The 23,213-nt window shown below is 57.3% G+C and overlaps 1 protein-coding gene across 1 annotated transcript; it reads left to right on the top strand.

The window, feature by feature from the left end:
• Nucleotides 1–204: 204 nt before the first annotated feature.
• Nucleotides 205–19,163, top strand: LOC123350503 (peptidoglycan recognition protein 3-like). Its single transcript, XM_044989115.1, has 10 exons — nucleotides 205–314; nucleotides 2,060–2,131; nucleotides 3,126–3,356; nucleotides 4,332–4,450; nucleotides 4,887–5,059; nucleotides 14,215–14,284; nucleotides 16,048–16,119; nucleotides 17,129–17,330; nucleotides 17,922–18,040; nucleotides 18,377–19,163. Exons 1-10 carry the CDS (start codon nucleotides 205–207, stop codon nucleotides 18,553–18,555), a joined length of 1,347 nt encoding a protein of 448 aa, XP_044845050.1. The 3' UTR covers nucleotides 18,556–19,163.
• The last annotated feature ends 4,050 nt before the right edge of the window (nucleotides 19,164–23,213 follow it).

Below are 23,213 nucleotides of genomic sequence, written 5' to 3'. Positions count from 1 at the left end.
GGCTGAAGCCCAAGGTAAAGGATGAGCCAGGGCTCCTCGGCTGGGGCTGGAGGCACACGGCCTGTCCCTGACACTAGCAACTCAGGACTAGGGAGACCCACGTCTCAGAGAGTCCCGACTCTGGGGCTTTGGCCGGGCGATGCCTAAAGCCCATTGCTGAGCAGTGGAACTAGCATTTGTTGGACTCATTACTGGACACGGCCCATGACCCAGTCAGAGGACGAGACAGGAGGGGACAGACAGCACAGGGTGGGAGCAGCTACCAACGGGTACCAGGACAGAGAGCACCTGTCATACCCTCACCCGATCACTAGGTGGGAGCTGTGGGCGCAGATCCCTTCCCTGGCCCCGATCTCGGTCACTGTGTGTCTGTGCAGCGACCGGGGTAGTACAGAGAGCCTGGAGCACTGGGCCTGGGGCAAGATTTGAGGCCTGAACCAGAGGCTGTGAACCAAAGTCAGGCCATGGGTTAGAGCAAATGCTGACATTTCGCTGTGCAGTTCAGGTACTTGGCAAAGTTCTCGCAAGTGTCCTAGGCACTAGAGATTTACATAAATCTAGATTAGCTGATACAAATACATTGTACTTTAGTGCAAAATAAGATGGTTCGACAAAATAATGAAGAGGGAGGTTTTGTCCAACCAGGACAAAAGGACCAAGAGGAGGTAACAAATTAATCTTGTGACACACGTAAGCAGGGACATAAGATGTTTGTGTCAGTCTGTTACCCTCGGGGTATCTCGCCGTCACGCTTTGCGTGGCCCAGGGGACAGCGGTGACTCTCACTGCTGCCCGAGCTGCTCCTTGCCACCGCGCACTCGTATTAGTGAACCTGTAACAACGGATCCAGGGCGATGGGACTGCGCCTTCAGGGCAATGAACCTGGCTGAGGGCCTTTGTCACCAGACTGTGCTGTGGTCTTTCTTTATAAGTACCATTGACGTCTGCTGAATTCACATGCCGCCTTGTCTGTTATTAGTGTTGGTAACATTGGAGCTCCAAGAACAGACGCACCGGGCAGCCTAAACTGCGTTAGTGAGGAAACAACATTCCAACCTTCAGCACTTAACAACACCTGGTAAGATGGAGCCCAGATCTCAGTCACTGTGTCTGGGCAGAACCCAGCATGACAGGGCCTTGATCTCGGTTACTGTGTGTCTGGGCAGCGCCCGGCCCAATACAGCCCTGATCTAGGTTGGGACCTCCAATGCCCTGCAGCTGGAGTTCAGGGAAGCTGGGGCACACAACATGTCTGGACTGGTCGGAGCAGGAAATGGTGGCACGGACGGTGGCTGACATGCTGTCCCCCCGGTGCTGCGTTCCCCAGCTCGCCAGGCCGGGTTGTGCTCTGTGCCCAGCCTTGCCCAGGATGGGATGAAGGTTCTGCCCCCGGGATCGCGCTGCCAGGCCACAATCGCTCCCTTCCACTCGGACACAGTCTGTCGGGCCTGGTGCTGCTACAGACCCCTGAGCCCGGCTGCATGAGCCCGGCTTGGTCTTCAGCAACTGCAGCCCCTGGTAGAATCCCCCCCCCCAGTCCTTCCTCCTCGGTGGCTGGGACTCCCAAACAGCATCAGCGTGACGGTTTATTGACCAACTTCCTGGCCTCACACACACACACACACACACACCCCGTAGCCCTCCCAGGCGCTTATACAGAGCAGCAGGTGCCGGTGCTCGGAGCTCACTCTGCTGCCGGCTCTGCAGGAATCTAGGTGGGCACATGCCAGCCCCCCCCCCACAGGATGCCAGTCTCCATGGACCAGCTCTGCCCCCAGCTTCTACCCGCAGCCCCAGCTGGGCAGGTGTTATTACAGCCGGGGCCAGCGCCGAGGCTGCTGCTCAAGGGGCTGCCATGAGGACCCGGGGAGCTCAGGGAGGAGGGGGGTCTGGGCAGGGCTGAGATGCTGCCCTCAGGCGACAGGCTGGGCTTGGAGCCCGGTGCAGCCTGAACGCAGGGGGATCTGCTACCCATTGGCTCTGGGGGTGTTTGGCTCTGGCCCAGCAGCGCCCCCTCCTGGGGGTGTCAGGCCGGCTGTGATGGCGCATTTCCCCACAGGGCTGAGCGAGAGGAGGAGGATGCTGCTGACACAGGTTATGTGGTTCTCAGCGCTCTGCGCCGCGGCGCTTGGTGAGTTCGGATCCCCCGGGCCGGGGAAGGGGGAAGGGCTGGGAATCCCTGACACAGCTGAGAACCGAGGGAGCAGAAACCCACAAGTGGGAAATTAATGATGGAGGAGCCCGACTAACCTGTCTCCTGCCCTGGCACCTGGGGCTGGTCCTGCCCCTGCAGAGCCGAAGATGCCCATTGTCTCCCGTCCAGCCAATCCCTGCATGAGGCAGGGCTGGATCGTCTCCTGCTGCCCGTTCCCAGAGCCCTAGAGTTCATCGGCCCAAGGGACGAGGCCCCTCACCCTGCCCACAGGGAGCTGACCCTAGAGTGTCACACCCCTTTGCTGGATCCTGCTCTTGGCCTCAGTGACATCCAGTGGCAGCGAGTTCCACTGGCTGATTTTGCACAATGAGCCTTTTCTCAGGGTCAGGTCCAGTTTCTGGGACATCGGGCTCGATCCTTCACACCCCGTCTCTGAAGGGACCTGGCAGGAGGGACAAGGGGCTCAGCAGTGGGAGACAAGCACCAGGGGCCTGGAGAGCCTCCCAGATGGAGAGAGGGCGGAAAGGCTGCAGAGAGCAGGGGACAGGCCGGAGGGATGCAAATGACCGGAGGGGGCAGAGGGGACAGGTGGGATCTGAGGGGTGGGATCTGAGCCGCACATCCTGGGCGGGAGCTTCCCCAGCCTGGGCTGAGTTCAGAGCACCAGCCTCACCCACCATCTCCAGCCCAGCCCTTGCTTGGCCTCCCTCCAGCCCGGCCTGGCTCCCCGTTCGCCCCTTTGCTGCCGGCGGCGGGTGCTGCTGCTCGGTGAGCAGGCTCCCGGCCAGGCCTCTCTCCAGCCCCGTCACATTTAACGCAGGGGCTGCGCGTCCCCCCTGCGCCATGCACGGCCTTTGCTGGCCCCCACCCCCACCCCATTGCCGCAGCCCCAACCCACTCAGAGCACCAGCCCTGGGCCCGATCCTGCAGCGTGGGCTGGGGCAGGTGGGGGGCACCCACATTAACCCAGCCCTTTCTCCCCTCCCCCGCATGGCACAGGCTGCCCCTCCATCGTCTCCCGCTCCCAGTGGGGGGCCCGGGCCCCAACAAACAGGGCCTCATTGAAGACCCCGGTGTCCTACGTCGTCATCCACCACACGGAAGGGAGCTCCTGCACCTCACAGGCCTCCTGCAGCCAGGTGGTCAGGGGCATCCAGAACTACCACATGAACTCAAATGGCTGGGCCGACATCGGCTACAAGTGAGTGGGGCGAGGTGGGGTGGAGGCTTCCCCACAGCTATGGGGGAGACTCAGGGCCACTGCCTCCAGGCAGACACAGGGGGCAGCAGAGACCACACTCGGGGGAGAGCTGGGGGAGGGGAGGTGTCTCCATAGAAGAGATTTTATTTTTATAGCTAATACTTTTGGCTGAAAAGAGGGAATTGGGGAGGGTGCGCTCAGAGACCCAGCTACAGTGGGGGGAAGTGGGGGTCCACAGAGCACCCTGGCATGGGGTGAGAATGGGACTCTGGCATAAGGGGAGGGGCAGGGGGGCACAGAGTCCCTGGCAGGGGCAGTTTGGGGAGGGGCTGAGGGAGTCCCTGAAGAGCGGGCGATGGGACGGGGAAATCACGGAGCTGGTGGGGGGATGGAGGGCCGCAGGGAGCCCCTGGGCTGTGCCACGAGCTTGGCTCATAGATGCCATGCGGCCTGTGCCCAGCTCGTCTGTGACACGGCCCCATGCCGGCGTTATCGACGCCTTTCCCCGGGGCCGGCCTGACGCCCCGGAACGAAAACCTGGCTCGAGATTTTGCTCCCTGAAATATTTTGAGATGGTGACGTCGGGGGATGGAAACCCAGCTGGGAATTTCCCGCGGGGCAGCGGGTCCCAGCGCTGTTCTCCTGCCCCACATCTGGGCCGGCTACAGCCCTCGCTCGCCCCCCAAGCTGTGTCTACGTGGGGCCCAGGGCTGCTTCCATAAGAGGTGTTGCACACAGCGCCACCTAACGGCCAAACGGTGTAATACAGGTTAGCCCCCCCCCGCCGCCCCATTCATGCCCTTTCCTCAGTGGGTCTTTATCTGCATGGCAGAGGATTGAGCTTCTAGCTCTGAGGGTCCCAGGTTTAACCCGGGCAGGGCCAGCAACGACCCTGGGGGAGCTGCCGGGAGCGATGGGGAGGGGAGGGTGCGGCCGACGTGCCTGTGCGGGTCTCACACTGCGCTCTGCCTGCAGCTTCCTGATCGGCGAGGACGGCAGAGTCTACGAGGGCAGAGGCTGGAGCACCGTGGGGGCCCACGCCACAAGCTGGAACCATAAGTCGCTGGGATTCAGCTTCCTGGGCACCTTCTCCAGTACGTGGGTCCCGTCTGTATGGATCTCTCCAGCTAGGCCCCGAGCGGGGCTGGGAATCCCTCCTACAGGGCTCCCGCCCACAGCTGCTCTCCCCTGCCGACCTGACAACAGGGCAGGGGGCTAACCCAGCTGGGCCTCACCACCATCCCACTGGGTTCCACCACTGTCGAGCTTCCCCTCCGTGGGGCACAGGGCTGCGGCATGGGGCCAGGAAAGGGTGGGGGAAGGGAGAACGAGAGGGACCTTGGCTAAGCAAATGCAATGGGGGAGGGGAATGCAATACCTAACATAATGTGGGGGGGAGTGAGAGTGACCTCGACGTGGCCAATCGAGAGCCTGGGCAGAGGGGGGTTATTTATTCGGGCCACAGTCACATCCCCTGAGCAGCAGACAGGGGCCAGGGTGAGATTAACAGGGGGCTGCTGTGTCCTGCAGGCAGAGTCCCCAACGCTGCCGCCCTGAACGCCGCCAAGAGCCTGATCCAATGCGCCGTCAACAGGGGCTCCCTAAGCAGCAGCTACATCCTGAAGGGGCATCGCAACGTGGGCCAGACCGACTGCCCCGGGAACGCCCTCTACAAGGAAATCACCCGGTGGCCCAGGTTCAAAGCCTGAGTCCCTGCAGCCCCTGCACCCATCGCTGACCCTGCCCGTGGCTTCTGCCTGCTCGAGCTGCACCTCCGCCCCCCAACATGGGGCAGCCTTGCGCTTCTCGCCCACCTGCTGCCTCCTGGGGCCCGGAGAGCAGGGATCTGAGAGTTGGGGTTACGCTCCCGTCTCCCCCTGGGCTCTGCTGACCTTCCCCCCAGGGCTCAGATTTCTAATGGCGCCTGGGAGCCACCTGCCGCCCCCAGGCTGCTTCCTTCAGCAGACGCCAGGCCTACCCCTCGCTGCCACCCGGGACTGGCACGTTGGCTCAGCCCAGGCCCTGGAATCCCCCAGAAATTGGTCACTATTTACCCACCCCACAAAGGGAACCCAAGTGTCCCCGAACCCTGACCCTCAGCTCTGCCTGGCCCCGCAGGGTCTGGCTCTCAAAGCTTTCAGCCCTAGCACCTTTCGCCCCGACAATCCGCTCCCACCAGCCTCTCATACCGAGAGGGGCAAAGTGTTTGGATCTTCATGCAGCAGGTGCCTGGGAAGGACCCGTCGGGTGATTCGCAGAGTCCCACCAAGGGGTTTTTAATTCAAGTGCAATTTGCCTTTAACTCAGCGCCCCTGCGGCTTAGCGCTTGCTTTGCTTGGGAGCTTCTGAGCAGTGACAATAAACCAGCTTCTAGCACATGAAAAGTTGAAGCGCCGTGAATCATTTCATCTCCTGTTAAACCATAACCACCCCCCGCCGCTGGGCTGGGCTGGGAGAACTCAGAGGGCGAGATTATGGTCTGTCAGAGTGGCACTAAAATGCCCCCTTATGCCAGGAGCTCTACACACAAAGCGTGAGACAGACAGTCCCTGCCCTAAAGAGCTCCCAGTCTAACTAGACACAGGGTGGGAGGGGAAACTGAGGCACAGGGACGGGAAGAGGGACTTTTCCAAACTCACGGGCCAGTCAGTGGCAGAGCAGGGAACACACCCCATGGCTGCAGTCCAGTGCTCGGCCCACTAGGCTATGCTGCCTCTCAATCCAACGATCAGGAAAATAAGGAAAAAATGGAAAGGATTATGGGACACAAGGGCCCCGCCCAGTGGGCACAGGGACACCAAAACAAGCCGTCTTTGGGATGTAAGTGAAGTTCCGAGTCTGCTCCTCACCCATCCCAGGCCTCCCCGCCAGGTCCTGGCTCCACTGCGGTGACATCACGGGTCAGACACCTGCCCTGGTGGTGGCCACGGACCCTCAGGCTCAGGTGGCGGGACCCTTCTCCCTAGCATCAGCCACCCCCCATCGGGGTCACACACCCCTCTCCGAGACAGCCCGCAAGACTTCTTGTCTGGCCATGTCTCTCTGTGCTGGGCCCTCTGCCCAGGTCCCCCTGGCTGTCCCCAGCCGCTTGCCGCGCTTGGCTGCAGGGTACCGTGTGATACGGCCGGCGCCCACTCTCCCGGCTCTGGGTCCACGGCTCCCCTTGCAGCTCGGCCCTGGCTTCCCATTGGCGCGGCGGGTCTCTGTTGCTCCAGCGCCCAGCTCTGGCCTGCTCCAGCCCAGCTCGGCCCCTTGGCTCTGCTCTGCCCCCAGCCCAGCTGTGCTCCCCTTAGCTCTGCCCTGCTCTGCCTCAGGCAGCCCCAGCTCACACAGAGGATGGACCCCAGGCTCCTGACTCTCTCATTGGTCTTCTGCCCTGTCATTTGAACTAACATAGAGCATTGGCAGCTCCCCATTGGCCCTGGGTACTGTCAGTCTGAGGATCCTGATTTCTCTTCGGCCCTTCCCCTTTCTCCTGGCGTTGGGACAGGGCAGAGATTGGGGCAGAGATTGTGGGAGTGGGCAAAACCAGATTCCTGCTACCACTAGCTAAAATCCGTGTGATGTGGGAAGATTTTGCAAGTGTTTTGACTGGGGGTGGGGCGAGTAATGGAGCACCCCCTAGTTTACCTGTGTCATAAACAGTTAGTTAAGGGTTAAGGTTTTTGTCTATCTGTAAAGGGTTAACAAGCAGTACCTGTGGACACCTGACCAGAGGACCAATCAGGGACAAGATATTTTCAAATCCCTGTGGAGGTTTTTTTTTCCCCTGTTCTTTGTTTTCTTAGAGAGTCTCTCTTGGAAATTAAGAGAGTCCAGACATCTTAATCAAGTCCTCCCAGGTTTCTGCAATAAATTCTTCTATTCAAGCTAGTGAGTATTAGCAAGGAACTAGTATTCTTATACTTTTATTTCTGTATTTGCAATTCTGTGTTTTGCTATAGAATTTCTTTAAGTCTGTACTGTGATTGCTTTTACTGAGAAAGAAGGGAGGGGGAATTCTCTCCAGAGATTGATAAGTTTAGACCCTGTATTGTTTTATCTTGATTGCAGAGAGAGTGACTTTTCTTTTTATTCTTTAATAAATTCTTTTCTATTAAGGACTTGGTGGATCTTTCCTTGGGTGGATTCTTAGGGAAAGAAGAGGAGGGAAGCATCCCTCTGTAGTGAATCCCGGTGTCTCTCCTAGGAAAAGGGAGGGGGGAGGAAGCAGGGGGGAATGGTTTATTTCTCCTGGGTGTAAGAACTCCATGGATTTGGGGCTCTTGGAATCCCCTAGGATTTTGGGGAAGGACTGTGTCTCAATCCACATATCTGATTAAGTGGTGGCAGCTTTACTAGATCTAAACTAGGATTTTAGTTTAGAGGGAAACCAGTGCAGGTCCCCACATTGGAACCCAAAAGCTCTAAGTGGGGGTGAGACCTATGACAACCTGCGTCTTGGTAATAATTTTTTCCGTGTAGCTTTAGATTAAGGTATTTGCCTGCAGCAAGAAGGAGTTTTATGCTGGGACCCCTGAGGAAAAGGGTACGGTCACCGGAACTGCTAAGAGAATGGAAGAGAATCTCCTTGATTCTTCTGCAGCATGGGGAAGCCACATGTTTCTAGGTGGGAGATTGGTTGAGGCCAGGTCCTGCAATGTAGCTGGAGGTAACACCACATCAGGAAGGGATGGGGGTGTAATGCTGGCCAGGGAGAGAACTGTCCAGGTGTGACGATGCGATTCTGGCGGGACCCAACTGAGAGTGCCAATTCAGGACTAATTGCTTAAACAGGACAGTTACAGCCCTAGGCTGTGTTTTTTCCACCTCTAAGGCAAACCAAACCGGCCAGACCAAGAGGACTTCGGTTTCACCCCACTGGCTAACCACAAGTCACACAAGCAATTTCCTAAGACACTCCAGTCTCCCAGTATCACCACCAGTGCCACTCGTCCTGGGGATGAATGGTTATGAAAACCAACACCCCAATAAAAGAAAACGGTTCTCTCGATCCCAAAGAATCAAGCCCCAGACCCAGGTCAATATACAAATCAGATCTTACCCACAAATCACGCTGTTGCCAATCCTTTAGAATCTAAAACCTATAGGTTTTTCATAAAAGGAAAAAGATATAGATGAGAGCTAGAATTGGTTAAATGGAATCAATTACATACAGTAATGGCAAAGTTCTTAGTTCGGGCTTGTAGCAGTGATGGAGTAAACTGCAGGTTCAAATCAAGTCTCTGGAGTACATCCCCAGCTGGGATGGGTCATCAGTCCTTTGTCCAGAGCTTCTCTTTGTAGCAAAGTTCCTCCAGAGGTAAGAAGCAGGATTGAAGACCCTATGGAGATGAGGCATCAGCCTTTTATGCAGTGATGAGCTGCCAAAATATTAACAACCGGTTCCCTCCTCCTCACCTCACGACGGGGACGTGCCCCCCCGGGGGGTCGTGCCCCATCCAACCCCCCATGTTTTTGACACCCCCCCGGGACCCCTGACCCATCTTCCCCCCCTTCCCTGTCCCCTGACTGCCCTTTGCAGACCCATCCAACCCCTCCTCTCATTCTTGATGCCCCCCCGGGACCCCTACCACATCCAACCACCCCTTCTCTCTGTCTCTGAGTGCCCCCACCACCTCATCCAACCCCTGCTCCTTCCTGATTGCCCCCTGGGATCCTTGCCCCCATTCAATCCCCCTGTTCCCTGCCCTCTGACCGCCCTGACCCCTATCCACCCCTCCACAACCCACCGAACACCCCCTCCCTGCTCCCTGCCCCCTTACCACACTGCCTGGGGCCGGGACCGGGTCCACTCCGCCGGGCCGGGCTGGCACTGGAGCCGTGGGGCCCGACTCCCTGGGCAGGGCTGGCACTGGGGCTGGAGCCGCGGGGCCTGACTCCCCGGGCCAGGCCGAGCCGGCGCCGGCACCGGGGCCGGAGTCGCAGCCGCGGGGCACGACTCCCCGGGCCGGGCCGGCGCCGGGGCCGGAGCCGCAGCCGTGGGGCCCGACTCCCTGGGCCGGGCCGGCGCCGGGGCCGGAGCCGCAGCTGTGGGGCCCGACTCCCCGGGCCGGGCCGGCACCGGGGCCGGAGCCGCGGGGCCCGAGCTGGGCCAAGTCTGAGCCGCGCAGCCGGGACTAGCCCGAGCCGGGGGTGCTTGGCTGGGACCGGGCTGGGGCGCTCGGCCGGGGCCAGGGGGAGCCGTCCCGCCCCCTTCCCTGCACCTGGCTTACCTGCCTGCTGCTTTTTTCAGGCTTCCCGCGAACATTTGATTCGCGGGAAGCAGAGGAGAGGGAGGAGAAGGAGGGTGGAGCGTTCAGGGGAGAGGGGGAAGTGAGCTGGGGCCGGGGGCCGGGTGGACAGCTGCCCGAGCCTTTGTTAAATTTAAAAGCTTTTTAGAACCGGTTGTCCTGGAACAACCGGTTCTAAAACGGCTTCTAAATTTAACAACCGGTTCTTGCGAACCGGTGCGAACCGGCTGGAGCTCACCACTGCTTTTATGTTTTTTTTCCAGGTGTAAGAACCTCTTTGTCCTTACTGTGGAAAATTACAGCAAAATGGAGTCTGGAGTCACACGGGCAAGTCCCTGCATACTTTGCTGAATTACAAGGCATATCTGCCTTCTCTCAGTGGGTCAGTTGTGTAGCTGATGGTCCTTAATGGGCCATCAAGCAGGCTAGGCAGGGCTAACACCAACTTGCAGGGGTGTCACCCAGAAGCATAGCACAAATTTAAAATACAGACAGTATAGAGCCAATACTCATAACTTCAACTACAAAATCATACATACATATAGACACCATAATCATAACCAGCAACCCAGAACCTGGTCTTAGACACCTTATATGACCCCCTTTACATAAGATTTGGTGCCACTACAGGACCTTGGTTGCAACCATGCTCTATATGGTCCCAGATTATATCAATAACGTCACACCAGGTTGTTAGCTGATAGCAGGATGCTGGTGAACTAGGGACAGACACCACTCTAGGGACCATAGGGAGATGTGTCCCAGAGAAGAGCCCAGGGAACGGTGATTGGATCTCAGAAACCACTGAGGTGGGTGAGGATTCCTGTGATACTGTAATACAGGGAAGCAGGGTGATTCCAAGTATGGAAGGGGCTGAGATTAGCTCCTTTCCAAAAAAAAGGCAACATGCCCTGAGGATCGGAGGCAGGAGAGGTGTTGTCAGTGATTAAGGAAACTGTCCTAGTTCTTAGCTGGCAGAGTTTTGCAGCTGAAAAAGAGACGGACCCCTTTCTAGGGAGCACAGAGATGTGTCTTAGAGCGAAGCCAAGAGGAGGAAACTGGGGAAGGAATAGTGGGAGGACAGGAATGTCTCCTCATTGGTCACTTGGGAGAGGATGCCCAGGGCCAAATGGCTGAGTCAGCATCTGTGCACCCAGGCACTCAGCCTGTGACCCAGGTTTTGAGAGGGAATTGTGTAACCGACCTCCTGGAGGGGAGCAATCTAGATGTTGCCCAGGCTAATAGGGTTGAGAGTTTGGACTGCCTGCTTATATTTAATTTCCTTTGGTAACTAACTCTAACTTTTTGCCTATCACTTAAAATCTATCTTTTGTAGTCAATAAATTTCTTTGACCATTTATCGTACCAGTGAGTTTGCCTGAAGTTTCTGGTAAATTGCTCAGGTTACCAAGCCTGGTATATATCCACTTTCCATTGATGAATTGGTGAACCAATTAATAAATCTGCATGGCTCATCTTGAGCAGCGCAAGATGGTATTTTCCTGAGGCACCGTGCTGGGAACTGGGGGGATTGGGCTGGTGCCTTTCTCTCCCTGATTCATGAGTGGCTCCGGGAGCATTCACGCAATCCAGCTGGGCGTGGGCCCCACATGCGGTTGTGCTGAATGATAACAGGGCCTGGAAGGCTTTGACGGAAAAAGAGTGAAAACACCAACTGAACCTGCTAGAGAAGTAGAATCGGAACCCACTGACCCCAGCGATTCCCATCACTCCAAGAATCCACAATTGGGACCATTTATGTCCTGCGTACAATGAGGCAGACGATATTGCTGAATATCTGACTACATTTGAAAGGCTGTGTCTAGTGCATGAAATGCCTGATGCCATGAGAGTTCCTACCCTGGTTGCAAAATTAACTGGTAAAGTCTGAATGTGTTCAATGAAATGGCCATAGAGGATGTAACACAGGGAAGCCGTGTGCTTCCAAGTACGGGAGGGGCTGTGACTAGCTCCTTTCCCCCAAAAAGGCAACATGCCTTCAGAATCAGAGGAAGGAGAGGTATTGTCAGTGATTAAGGAAACTGTCCCAGTTCTTAGCTGGCAGGGTTTTGCAGCTGAAGAAAGGACGGTCCCCTTCCTAGGGAGCACAGAGAGATGTGTCTGAGAGGGGGGCCCTGAGGAGGAAACTGGGGAAGGATAGTGGGAGTACAGGACAGTCTCCTCCTTAATCACTTGGGAGAGGAGGCGCAGGACCAAACGGGTGAGTCAGCATCTGTGCACCCAGGCACTCAGCCTCTGTAAAGATGCTGCCCGTGGGAGCCAGCTGAGGTCACTCAATTAGGGTGAAGTGCAAACAGAACGGGGCAGACAAACCCCAAACGCTGGTGGCTATTCCAGGATTTAGATTTCCCAAGCCAGCACAAAACAGCTTCTGTATTATCTCACTGGTTACGCAGAAGTCCCAATAATGCAGTTCCCTTAAAGTGCCCAGCCTCAGGCCTCCATCCAGACACACGTGTCAGATAGGATGATGATTCCTGAAAATCTCATCTCATCATATACAAGAAAAGGTTCTTCCAACCCCAAAGGATCAGCCACACGCCCAGGTCCAATTAGAACTTAGATCTTACCCAAAATACACGCTTATAGTCAATTCTTGTTCACTAAAATTTATTTAAAAAGAAAAGAGAGAGAGTGTTGGTTAAAAGATCAATATACAGACAGACTTGAATTCAGTTCCTGAGGTTCAGGTACACAGCAGAGATGAGTTTGTAGTTGCCAAAAGTCCTTTTGGAAATAGTCCACAGATTATAGTCCAATGTCTGTATTCAGGGTGACTCCACAATTCTTATGGCTTAAGGTTTCCCCCTCTTGAAACCCAAAGCAGATCGGAGATGAAGAAGGATCGTGTCCCAAGGTTTTTATACATTTTCCAGCAGCCTCTTGGCCTGAGAGAATAAGTTTAATCTTCTGTCTCCCAACCATCCTGGCAATTAGCATAGTGTAATTTATCCATTAAACAGTTCATATACAGGTATCACAACCTTCAAAGAGACATAGAGCCAATAATACTATTTCACGCAAGTGTCATCATAAATGTCAATATTCCTTTTTTGATCTTTGAATCAAAGCTATAGCAATAGACAAGACTTGTTTGCTTACATCACAACACCTGAGCAAACACCTCCCCTTCTATCCCTAACAATGCAGGCTGCATTTCAAAGCTCTAGTCACTTACGTATCTTCCTAACCAGTCTTTGAAGTTTGGCCATGGGTCAGGTCAGTCTGAGAGTAATCTCCTTTCAATGTGATGGTATATTACACTCCTAACGTCAAGGCCTGGGACCCAGGTTTTAAGAAGGAATTGTATAACCGACCTCCTGGAGAGGAGCAGTCACACAGCTGACTTCTCAGGGACAGTGAAAGGGGTGCCAGACGGTACCCCAATCCAGGTCCCAGTTTTTCAGGATGCTGTTTCTGAGAACTTTTTGGAATGTAACGGTGTATTTTTAAACCAAGATGCAGCTCCAATGTCGGTGACAGCAGAAGAGTCAAGACCAGAAAATTGCCAGGTGGTGGTTTGTGAGAATGCAAATGACCCGAATGACGGAAGGGGGCGGGGGAGTGTCTTCCCTGAGGCTGGTGAGACACAGAAATCAGCTGTGGAAAAACTGCTGGGAAAAGGTACATCTGATCAAAGGATAAATGGACATAGCCCAGAGAGCACCGATCACAGCCCTCTAGGAAGTAGTTCTCAAACTTTTGTACTGGTGACCCCTTTCACATAGCAAGCCACTGAGTGCGACAGCCCCCCCTCCCTTATAAATTAAAAATGCTTTTTTATATATTGAACACTATTATAAATCCTGGAGGCAAAGCAGGGTTTGAGGTAAAGGCTGACAGCTCACGACCCCCCATGTAATAACCTCGCGACCCCCTCAGGGGTCCCAATCCCCAGTTTGAGAATCCCTGCTCTAGGAAAAGGGGGTAGGGAAGGACTCAGTGCTGGGAGGGGGAAACACCATGTAACCCCAAAAAGGGAGCTGGATTTTTTGCGTACGTACAGTCCTGGAGTTGGGAGACGGCCCCCAAAGGGCCACTCGATATGCCGGACCCCCTGGACCCCTCTCTTTGCCAGACCCTGAGGTACCAAAATCCCAGAAACATGATTAAATTAAGAGCCCACACACATGGGAACACTGGAAGGAAAAAGAAGCCACTGATATCATTACGTGTTTCACAAATGCCATAAAACATCACAGTGATGATGACGAAGGCTGCAGTTCTGTCACAGAGGTCGCGGAAGTCACGGATGCTCTGACTCTCCGTGACCTCCATGACTTTCACAGCTCGGGGCAGAGGCTTAGGCAGACCCGAGGCAGCTGGCCCCGGGAAGCACCCGAGCAGCGGTCCTGAGGGCAGCCCTGTGGCACCTTATAGACTAACAGACGTATTGGAGCATGAGCTTTCGTGGGTGAATACCCACTTCGTCGGATGCATGCTCCAATACGTCTGTTAGTCTATAAGGTGCCACAGGACTCTTTGCTGCTTTTACAGATCCAGACTAACACGGCTACCCCTTAGCCTTAATGATGATGATATTACTAGCAGGAGGCAGGGTGGGGTGGGTGTGCTAAGAAAACAGTCCCCTGCCCCACGTGCAGGGCTCTGCCCGGCCGGAGGACGAGCTTGGCAGGGAGCAGAGAGCAGCTCCCTTGAAAGGTGCCAGCGGAGGTGAGCCCAGCTGGGATCGACAGCTCTGCAGAAGGAGCTCGGCGGCAGGCCCCGCTGATGCGCTACCTGAGCTGCTGAGGGGAAGGACTCTGAGCATTTGCAGGGTCGGAGACGTCTCCTAAGGTTTGTTCCATTTTCACTTTTCCCTCTGGCTTGGGGAGGCTGGCGGGAAGTGACCGGGGGGAGGGTGACGCAGAGCTCTCCAGGGGCAGGACTCAGATGCAGGGCCAGATTAACTTTTTGTGGGCCCTCGTGGGGCAAGGTACGGGGGGCAGGATGGTCAGTCTCCAGCGTGAAGGGCGGGCTGGGGGCAATGAGGCACAGCGCGGTGGGAGCAGCCCGGCAGGAGGGCACTGTTCACAAATCTGCATGCTGGGCTCCAGCTTCTTCCCAATCCCCACTTCCCCCACCCCCTTCTCTTCCCCACCCCACCCCTTCCCCACTGCCTCTTTCCCCTCTGCCCCCACTTCACCCATCACTTTCTTGTCCCCATCCCACGCTCCCTCCCCACTGTCCCATCTCCTCCCCACCCCACCTCCTTCCTTCCCCACTATCTCTTCCCCTAGCCCCCACTTCCCCCCACCCCCTTCTCTTCCCCATCCCATGCCCCTTCCCCACTGCCCCATCTCCTCCCCCTCCCACCCCACCCCCTTCCTTCCCCACTGCCTCTTTCCCCTGCCCCTGCTTCCCCCCATCCCCCATCCCCTTCTTTTCCCCATCCCATGACCCTTCCTCACTGCTCCATCTCCCCAGGCTTGGGGGCCAGGCAGAAACCGCCCCCCAGCATGAGCTGGCAGAGCAGAACGGGCTGGGGCCGGGTCGCTCCACTTCCACCGCCCGGTGAGTGCAGGGCAGGCCAGACCCATGCTGCAGTCCCCCGGGATGCGTATGGGGGTGGAGCAAGGGCAGGAGCAGGCCGGGGGATCGGGCTGGCCGGGGCCCATTCTGACTCTGGGCCCAGCGACATGGCACCATGGTTAGCCCGGCACTGCTCAGAAAGCCGCCTTGGGGCCCTGCTGGAGCCCGAGGTGGAGGTTGGGCCAGGGCTCCCCGGCCGGGGCCAGAGGCACACGGCCTGTCCCTGACACTAGCCACTCAGGACTAGGCAGACCCACATCCCAGATTCCCAACTCGGGGGCTTTGGCCGGGTGATACCCACTCGGACGCAGTCTGTCAGGCCTGGTGCTGCTACAGACCCCTGAGCCCGGCTGCAAGAGCTCGGCTTGGTCTTAAGCAACCGCAGCCCCGGGTGAAATCCCCCCCCACACACGCCTTCCTCCTCCGTGGCTGGGCTCCCGCCAGCATCAGCAGGATGGTTTATTGACCAACTACCTGGCCTCACTCCGTCACCCTCCCAGGCACTTATAGAGAGGAGCAGGTGCCGGTGCCCAGAGCTCACTCTGCTCCCGGCTCTGCAGGAATCCAGGTGGGCACATGCCAGCCCCCCTCTGCACCCCATAGGGCACTGGTATCCATGGACCAACTCTGCCCCCAGCACGGCTCTTCTACCCGCAGTCCCAGCTGGGCAGGGGTTGTTAGTACAGCTGGGGCCAATGCCGAGCCTGCTGCTCAAGGGGCTGCCATGGGGACCCGGGGGGAAGGGGGATCTGGGAAGGGCAAGGTGACAAGCTGGGCTTGGAGCCCAGGGCAGCCTGAGCACTGGGGGATCTGCTACCCAGGGGCTCTGGGGGTGTTTGGCTCTGGCCCAGCAGCGCCCCCTCCTGGGGGTGTCAGGCCGGCTGTGATGGCGCATTTCCCCACAGGGCTGAGCGAGAGGAGGAGGATGCTGCTGACACAGGTTATGTGGTTCTCAGCGCTCTGCGCCGCGGCGCTCGGTGAGTTCGGATCCCCCGGGCCGGGGAAAGGGGAAGGGCTGGGAATCCCTGACGCAGCTGAGAACCGAGGAAGCAGAAACCCACAAGTGGGAAATTAATGATGGAGGAGCCCGACTAACCTGTCTCCTGCCCTGGCACCCGGGGCTGGTCCTGCCCCTGCAGAGCTGAAGATGCCCATTGTCTCCCGTCCAGCCAATCCCTCCATGAGGCAGGGCTGGATCGTCCCCTGCTGCCCGTTCCCAGAGCCCTAGAGTTCATCGGCCCAAGGGACGAGGCCCCTCACCCTGCCCACAGGGAGCTGACCCTAGAGTGTCACACCCCTTTGCTGGATCCTGCTCTTGGCCTCAGTGACATCCAGTGGCAGCGAGTTCCACTGGCTGATTTTGCACAATGAGCCTTTTCTCAGGGTCAGGTCCAGTTTCTGGGACATCGGGCTCGATCCTTCACACCCCGTCTCTGAAGGGACCTGGCAGGAGGGACAAGGGGCTCAGCAGTGGGAGACAACAAGCACCAGGGGCCTGGAGAGCCTCCCAGATGGAGAGAGAGAGAGAAAGGGATGCAGTGGAGTGGAGGGGACGGGCTGGAGGGATGCAAATGACCGGAGGGGGCAGAGGGGACAGGTGGGATCTGAGCGGTGGGATCTGAGCCGCACACCCTGAGTGGGAGCTTCTATAGCCTGGGGTGAGTTTGGAGCACCAGCCCCCCCACCATCTCCAGCCCAGCCTCCTCCACTGGCTCCCTGTTCGCCCCATTGCTGCCGGCGGCGGGTGCTGCTCGGTGAGCAGGCTCCCGGCCAGGCCTCTCTCCAGCCCCGTCACATTTAACGCAGGGGCTGCCCGTCCCCCCTGCGCCGTGCACGGCCTTTGCTGGCCCCCACCCTCACCCCATTGCCGCGGCCCCGGCCTCACTCAGAGCACCAGCCCTGGGCCCGATCCTGCTGCGTGGGCTGGGGCAGGTGGGGGGCACCCACATTAACCCGGCCCTTTCTCCCCTCCCCCGCATGGCACAGGCTGTCCCACCATCGTCTCCCGCTCCCAGTGGGGGGCCCGGCCCCCGACAAGCACGGTCCCACTGAGCATCCCAGTGCCCTACGTCATCATCTACCACACGGCAGGGAGCTCCTGCACCTCACAGGCCTCCTGCAGCCAGCTGGTCAGGGGCATCCAGAGCTACCACATGGACTCAAACGGCTGGGCCGACATCGGCTACAAGTGAGTGGGGCGAGGTGGGGTGGGAGCCTCCCCACAGCTATGGGGGAGACTTGGGGCCACTGCCCCCGGGCAACCACAGAGGGCAGCAGAGACCACACTCGGGGGAGAGCTGGGGGCAGGGGGGATTCTCCACAGAAGAGATTTTATTTTTATATTTAATGGTTTGGGCTGAAAAGAGGGACTCGGGGAGGGTGCGCTCAGAGACGGTGATGGTGACGTCGGGGGATGGAAACCCAGCTGGGAATTTCCCGCGGGGCAGTGGGTCCCAGGGCTGTTCTCCTGCCCCACATCTGGGCCGGCTACAGCCCTCGCTCGCCCCCCAGCTGTGTCCTGGTGGGGCCCAGGGCTGTTTCCATAAGCGGTGTTACACACAGCGCCACCTAATGGCCAAGCAGAGCATTACAGGTTAGCCCCCCATTTCAGTCCCTTTTCTCAGTGGGTTTTTACCTTCATGAGCTTCTAGCTCCGAGGGTCCCAGGTTCAAAGCCGGGCAGGGCCAGCGACAACCCTGGGGGAGCTGCCGGGAGCGATGGGGCGGGGAGGCTGCGGCCGACGTGCCTGTACGGGTCTCACACTGCACTCTGCCTGCAGCTTCCTGATCGGCGAGGACGGCAGAGTCTACGAGGGCAGAGGCTGGAGAACGAGGGGGACCCACACCTCCGGCTGGAACGATATATCGCTGGGATTCAGCTTCCTGGGCACCTTCTCCAGTACGAGGGGGGCTGGGAATCCCTCCTGCAGGGCTCCCGCCCACACCTGCTCTCCCCTGCCGACCTGACACCCAGGGCAGGGGGCTAACCCAGCTGGGCCTCACCACCATCCCACTGGGCTCCACCGCTGTCAAGCTTCCCCTCCATGGGGCACAGGGCTGGAGCATGGGGCCAGGAAAGGGAAGGGGAGGGATCTCGGCTAAGCAAATGTGGGCAGGTGGATGCAATACTGAATGCGTGGGCAGAGGGGGGTTATTTACTCAGGCCACAGTCACATCCCCTGAGCAGCAGACAGGGGCCAGGGTGAGATTAACAGGGGGCTGCTGTGTCCTGCGGGCAGAGTCCCCAACACTGCCGCCCTGAACGCCGCCCAGGACCTGATCCAATGCGCCGTCAACAGGGGCTCCCTAAGCAGCAGCTACATCCTGAAGGGGCATCGCAATGTGAAGGCAACCGAATCCCCCGGGGAGGCCCTCTACAATGTCATCACCCGGTGGCCCAGGTTCCAAGCCTGAGTCCCTGCAGCCCCTGCACCCACCGCTGACCCTGCTCGAGCTGCACCTCCGCCCCCCAGCAGGGGGCAGCCTCGCGCTTCTCGCCCACCTGCTGCCTCCTGGGGCCCAGAGAGCAGGGATCTGAGAGTTGGGGTTACGCTGTCGTCTCCCCGTGGGCTCGGCTGCCCTCTTGCCCAGGGGGCTCAGATTTCTAATGGCGCCTGGGAGCCACCTGCCTCCCCCAGGCTGCTTCCTTCGGCAGACGCCAGGCCTAGCCCCTGGCTCCTGCCCGGCCCTGGCACGTCGGCTCAGCCCGGTTCCACACACAGCCAGGCCCAGGGTCTTACAGCACCCAGGGGATGGGGCCAATCCAGAGCCGAGCTCCGCAGCGATGGCCCTGCCAATCCCTGGGCAGCTCAGGGAATGTCGCCTCCATTCCCGTGTTAAACCTCTGAGCAATTCTCAGTTCCAGAGTCAAATCCTCCTCTGCCCCCAGCCCCGCTGAAATCTGCAGCGAAACTTCCCTCTGGAATCCCCCAGAAATTGGTCGCTATTTACCCACCCCTACAAAGGGAACCCAAGTGTCCCCGAGCCCTGACCCTCAGCTCTGCCTGGCCCCGCAGGGTCTGGCTCTCAAAGCTTTCAGCCCTAGCACCTTTCGCCCCGACAATCCGCTCCCGCCAGCCTCTCTCACCGAGGGGGGGGGTGAAGTGTTTGGATCTTCACACGGCTGGTGCCTGGGAGGGACCCGTCGGGTGGTTCGCAGAGTCCCACAAAGGGGTTTTTAATTCAAGTGCAATTTGCCTCTAACCCAGCGCCCCTGCGGCTTAGCGCTTGCTTTGCTTGGGGGCTACTGAGCAGTGAGAATAAACCAGCTTCTAGCACATGAAAAGGTGAAGCGCCGTGAATCATTTCATCTCCTGTTAAACCATAACCACCCCCCGCTGCTGAGCTGGGCTGGGCGAGCTCAGAGGATGAGATTATGGTCTGTCAGACTGGCGCTAAGGTGCTCCCTTGCGCCAGGTACTTTACACACAGAGCATGAGACAGACAGTCCCTGCCCTAAAGAGCTCACAGTCTAATTAGACACAGGGCGGGAGGGGAAACTGAGGCATGGGAACAGGAAAATGGACTTTTTCAAGCTCACTGGCCAGGCAGTGGCAGAGCGGGCAATAGACCCCATGGCTGCAGTCCAGTGCTCTGCCTATTAGGCTGGGCTGCCTCTCAATCCAACGGCCAGGGAAATAAGGAAAAAATGGAAAGGGTTATGGGACACAACAGCCTCCCCGGTGGGCACAGGGACACTCCAACCAGCTGTCTCTGGGACGAAAGACAAGTTCCCAGTCTGCTCCTCACCCAGCCCAGGCCTCCCTGCCAGGCCCTGGCTTCACTGCGGTGACACTGTGGGTCAGATACCTGCCCTGGTGGCAGCCATGGACCCTCAGGCTTAGGTGACAGGACCCTTCTCCCCAGCATCAGCCCCCCTGCCCCCGCCCCATTGCGATCACGCCCCCCTCTGAGCTGGCCTGCAAAGCCTCTTGTCTGGCCACATCTCCCTACCCAGGTCCCCCAGGCTCACCCCAGCCGCTCGGCTGCAGGGTTACGTGTGGCACGGCCGGTGCCTTCTGTCGCTGCTCTGCACCCACAGCTCCCCCTGCAGCTTGGCCCTGGCTCCCCATCAGTGCGTCTGGAATTCACTGCCCCTGCTCCTGGCTGCTCCAGCCCAGCTCGGCCCCCTGGCTCTGCTCTGCCCAGCTCAGCCACTGCATTCCCCTTAGCTCTGCCCTGCTCTGCCTCAGGCAGCCCCCGGGCTCCTGACTCTCTCATTGCTCTGCTTCCCTGTCAATCGGGCTAACATAGAGCATTGGCAGCTCCCCATTGGCCCTGGGCACTGTCAGTCTGAGGATCCTGATTTCTCTTCGGCCCTTCCCCTTTCTCCTGGCCTTGGGACAGGGCAGCCGTGCTGCTGAACCGCAGTTTTGAGCTACTGGTGGCTGCCAGTGGTCATGGCTGGCAACTAGCCCAAAGCACCGCACCCTGTGACGGCTCATTAAATCCCGCAGCTGGCACTCACCAGTACCCCCGTACCCGACAAACATGCCCCGTCGGGACAGCCCGGCTCTTTCTACGCGTTCTGGCTGCTAGACTCTCGCCACGCCCCGATGGGTCCCTCCTCTGCACCCGCAGCTGCCGGATCCCGCCTGCCCTGGCCCGGCCCGCCAGGTAAACGGAGCCGCCAAATGCCTCTTGGCTGGGCCCCCAGTCCCACTATGGGACCCCAGGGTCCAGCCTGGAGCGGTGACAGGCCAGGCCCCGGCTCCCCACCCTGAGGGAGGAGAGGCCGGGAGCAAGGTGCTGACTGTCGGGTAGGCGCCATGTCCCTGGCCTGCGCCAGCCACCCTGCCACCATGACAGGGAGTATGACACGGCCCCCCACCTCGAGAATGAGGCTGCAGGTATCCCCAAATACCCCCTCCTGTCCCAGGACACACACACCCCCACGTACTGGGGTTGGTTTTGAACTGGAGTGTCATCTCATAGCTTTGGTGCTAATGTGGACAAACTCCTGCTGGGCCTGTTCGTATTTTTAAAAATCAGATCTGTACCAGGGATCCGTGGACACTCCCATTTGCTCTCTGATGTACAATCAATGTGTTGTTAAAAAAACCTTTGTTTCAATAAATAGATTGGACTAGTGTGGGGCTAATTTATCAGTGGCTTTGGGCTACTAATGCAGTAGAAATCTGCCAGCCCTGCAGAGCAACCAGAGCCCCACTAAGTGCATAGTGACATTGGCCGTCACTGAGAAGTGCTAGGAGATCTTCAGCAGGGCCAGTTGTTTTGGCATCAGTGCTGTCTGGCCCTCTGGCCCAAGGCTCATTTCTGACCATGCCAGGTGTTCTTCCATCGCTGGACTAAATCCACCTCTCCCAGAGGCACTAGCTGGGTTAACAGAAGAATTCTTTCATCAACCTAGCGCTGTCTACGCTGGGCTTAGGCAGTTTAACTACAGCACTCAAGGGTATGAATTTTTCATCTCCCTGACCGACGCAGCTGGGTCGATCCACCTTTCTAGTGTAGCGCAGACCTCAGGCCCTCTGCAGACTCAGTCAGTGTTGCTGTGTTGGTCACACCCAAGGCAGCTTCCCCTTCTCAGAGCGATGGGCGCAGGCTGGCTGCAGACTCAGGCAGCGTTGCTGTGTCGCTCAGACCAGGCCAGGGTTGGAAGGTTTTCTTTGCGACTCTGAAGGTAGGAAACTTCCTCTTTGCAGCACAAGCCGAGATTCTGTCACACCAGCCACAGACAGGGATCCCCGGGGCCGGATCCAGACTGAACACCATATGGACACCTCTGTACCAGAGGGATGCTGGAAGATCATCCTAAAATTGTCAGTGCAGATGCTGCCTGGGACTTGAAGGCCCCGTCGGTTTCTCTGCGTGTATTCTCAGCAGCACCACGGAGAGGTGCAGTATTTATTACTGCAGTGAAGCCTGGTGGCTCTAAATCTGTTAGAAACAGGGCTTGTCAAAATTCCCTTTTCTAAGTAACTTGAACGCATCAGACAGATGTTTAATTTTAAGCATTTTTAAAGATTTGGCTCAATTGAAATGTCCAGTTGCAGGACGTTACAGGGGGACTGTCAGACCGTAATTATTGAAGGATGGTAGATGCTGAGATTCAAGACGTTAAATGGACCTAAATGGCATCCTTGGGCCAGCTCCGCTAACACGGGCATTAGTGTGTTTTAGCACGTGAAGGTGGGACTTCAAGTTCTCAAGCAGAATTTTTCTTGAGTTGCTTTAAACTTCAGTTTTCATCCGTGCAAATGGTTTTTCGTGGGTTTGCGTGTATATGCGGAAATTGACGCTTCCTGACATTCCTGAGAAAAATCGAACCCTTCCAAGCCCAGCCGTAAGCCAGATTCAGACTTTAAAACCCATCAGATCTGCTCCCACAGCCCCTTCACTTAGTACCTTGTATTAGAAAAGGCTTTGCAAAATCTCCTGCCTGTGCGGCCTTCAGTAATCAGGAGTCACTGCGACCTTAACACCAAAATACAGCCAACTCTACAGGGGGACAAGGCAGGTATGTAACAAGCACATGACACAGCAGCTTAGGACAGGAAGTGAAGAATACCAGATCTGAAGCTGCAAGGGGAGTTTAAAGAGGTAGGATGGAATCATCCTGGTTAGTACTTGGTCCAGTGACAGGGGCTGACGCCCTGCATTGTGCAAGGAGAGAGAGATCTTTACCTTTAAACGGCTCTGTACGCCCCCAATCTCAGTGTCTCCAGTTATGACTAATTTTGTCTCCAAACTTTTTTGGACAAATACTTCACAATTCTCAGAGCATCCCACAGCAGCGTTCTCCTGGCGAAAAGTTCCTTTTTTTGGTTCAAATTGACTCTGCATTTAAGTTAATTTATCAGAAAAAATCTAAACCAGGGCCATCCTTGCCTCTCCGTCTGTAAAGCGCCACCCCAACACAGCGGTCGTGGGGATTAACCGGTGTCTGGGAAGCATTTTGCAAACGTAGAGTCCTGTAGCCTGGGTAAGTACAAATCATCTTCAAAGTAATTAAATGATCAACATGTTGCTTAACCTGAACAGAATTTTCCCCCCCGATTTTTGTTTGGCAACATTTTCCAAAACGTCAACTTCTCTTCCTGATTTGGGAC

The sequence above is a fragment of the Mauremys mutica genome, chromosome 15 (genome assembly GCF_020497125.1).
Source record: "Mauremys mutica isolate MM-2020 ecotype Southern chromosome 15, ASM2049712v1, whole genome shotgun sequence".
In the NCBI taxonomy this organism is placed as follows: domain Eukaryota; kingdom Metazoa; phylum Chordata; order Testudines; family Geoemydidae; genus Mauremys; species Mauremys mutica.
The sequence above is the reverse complement of the archived record's forward strand: the minus strand, read 5'-3'. Positions and strand labels throughout refer to the sequence as shown.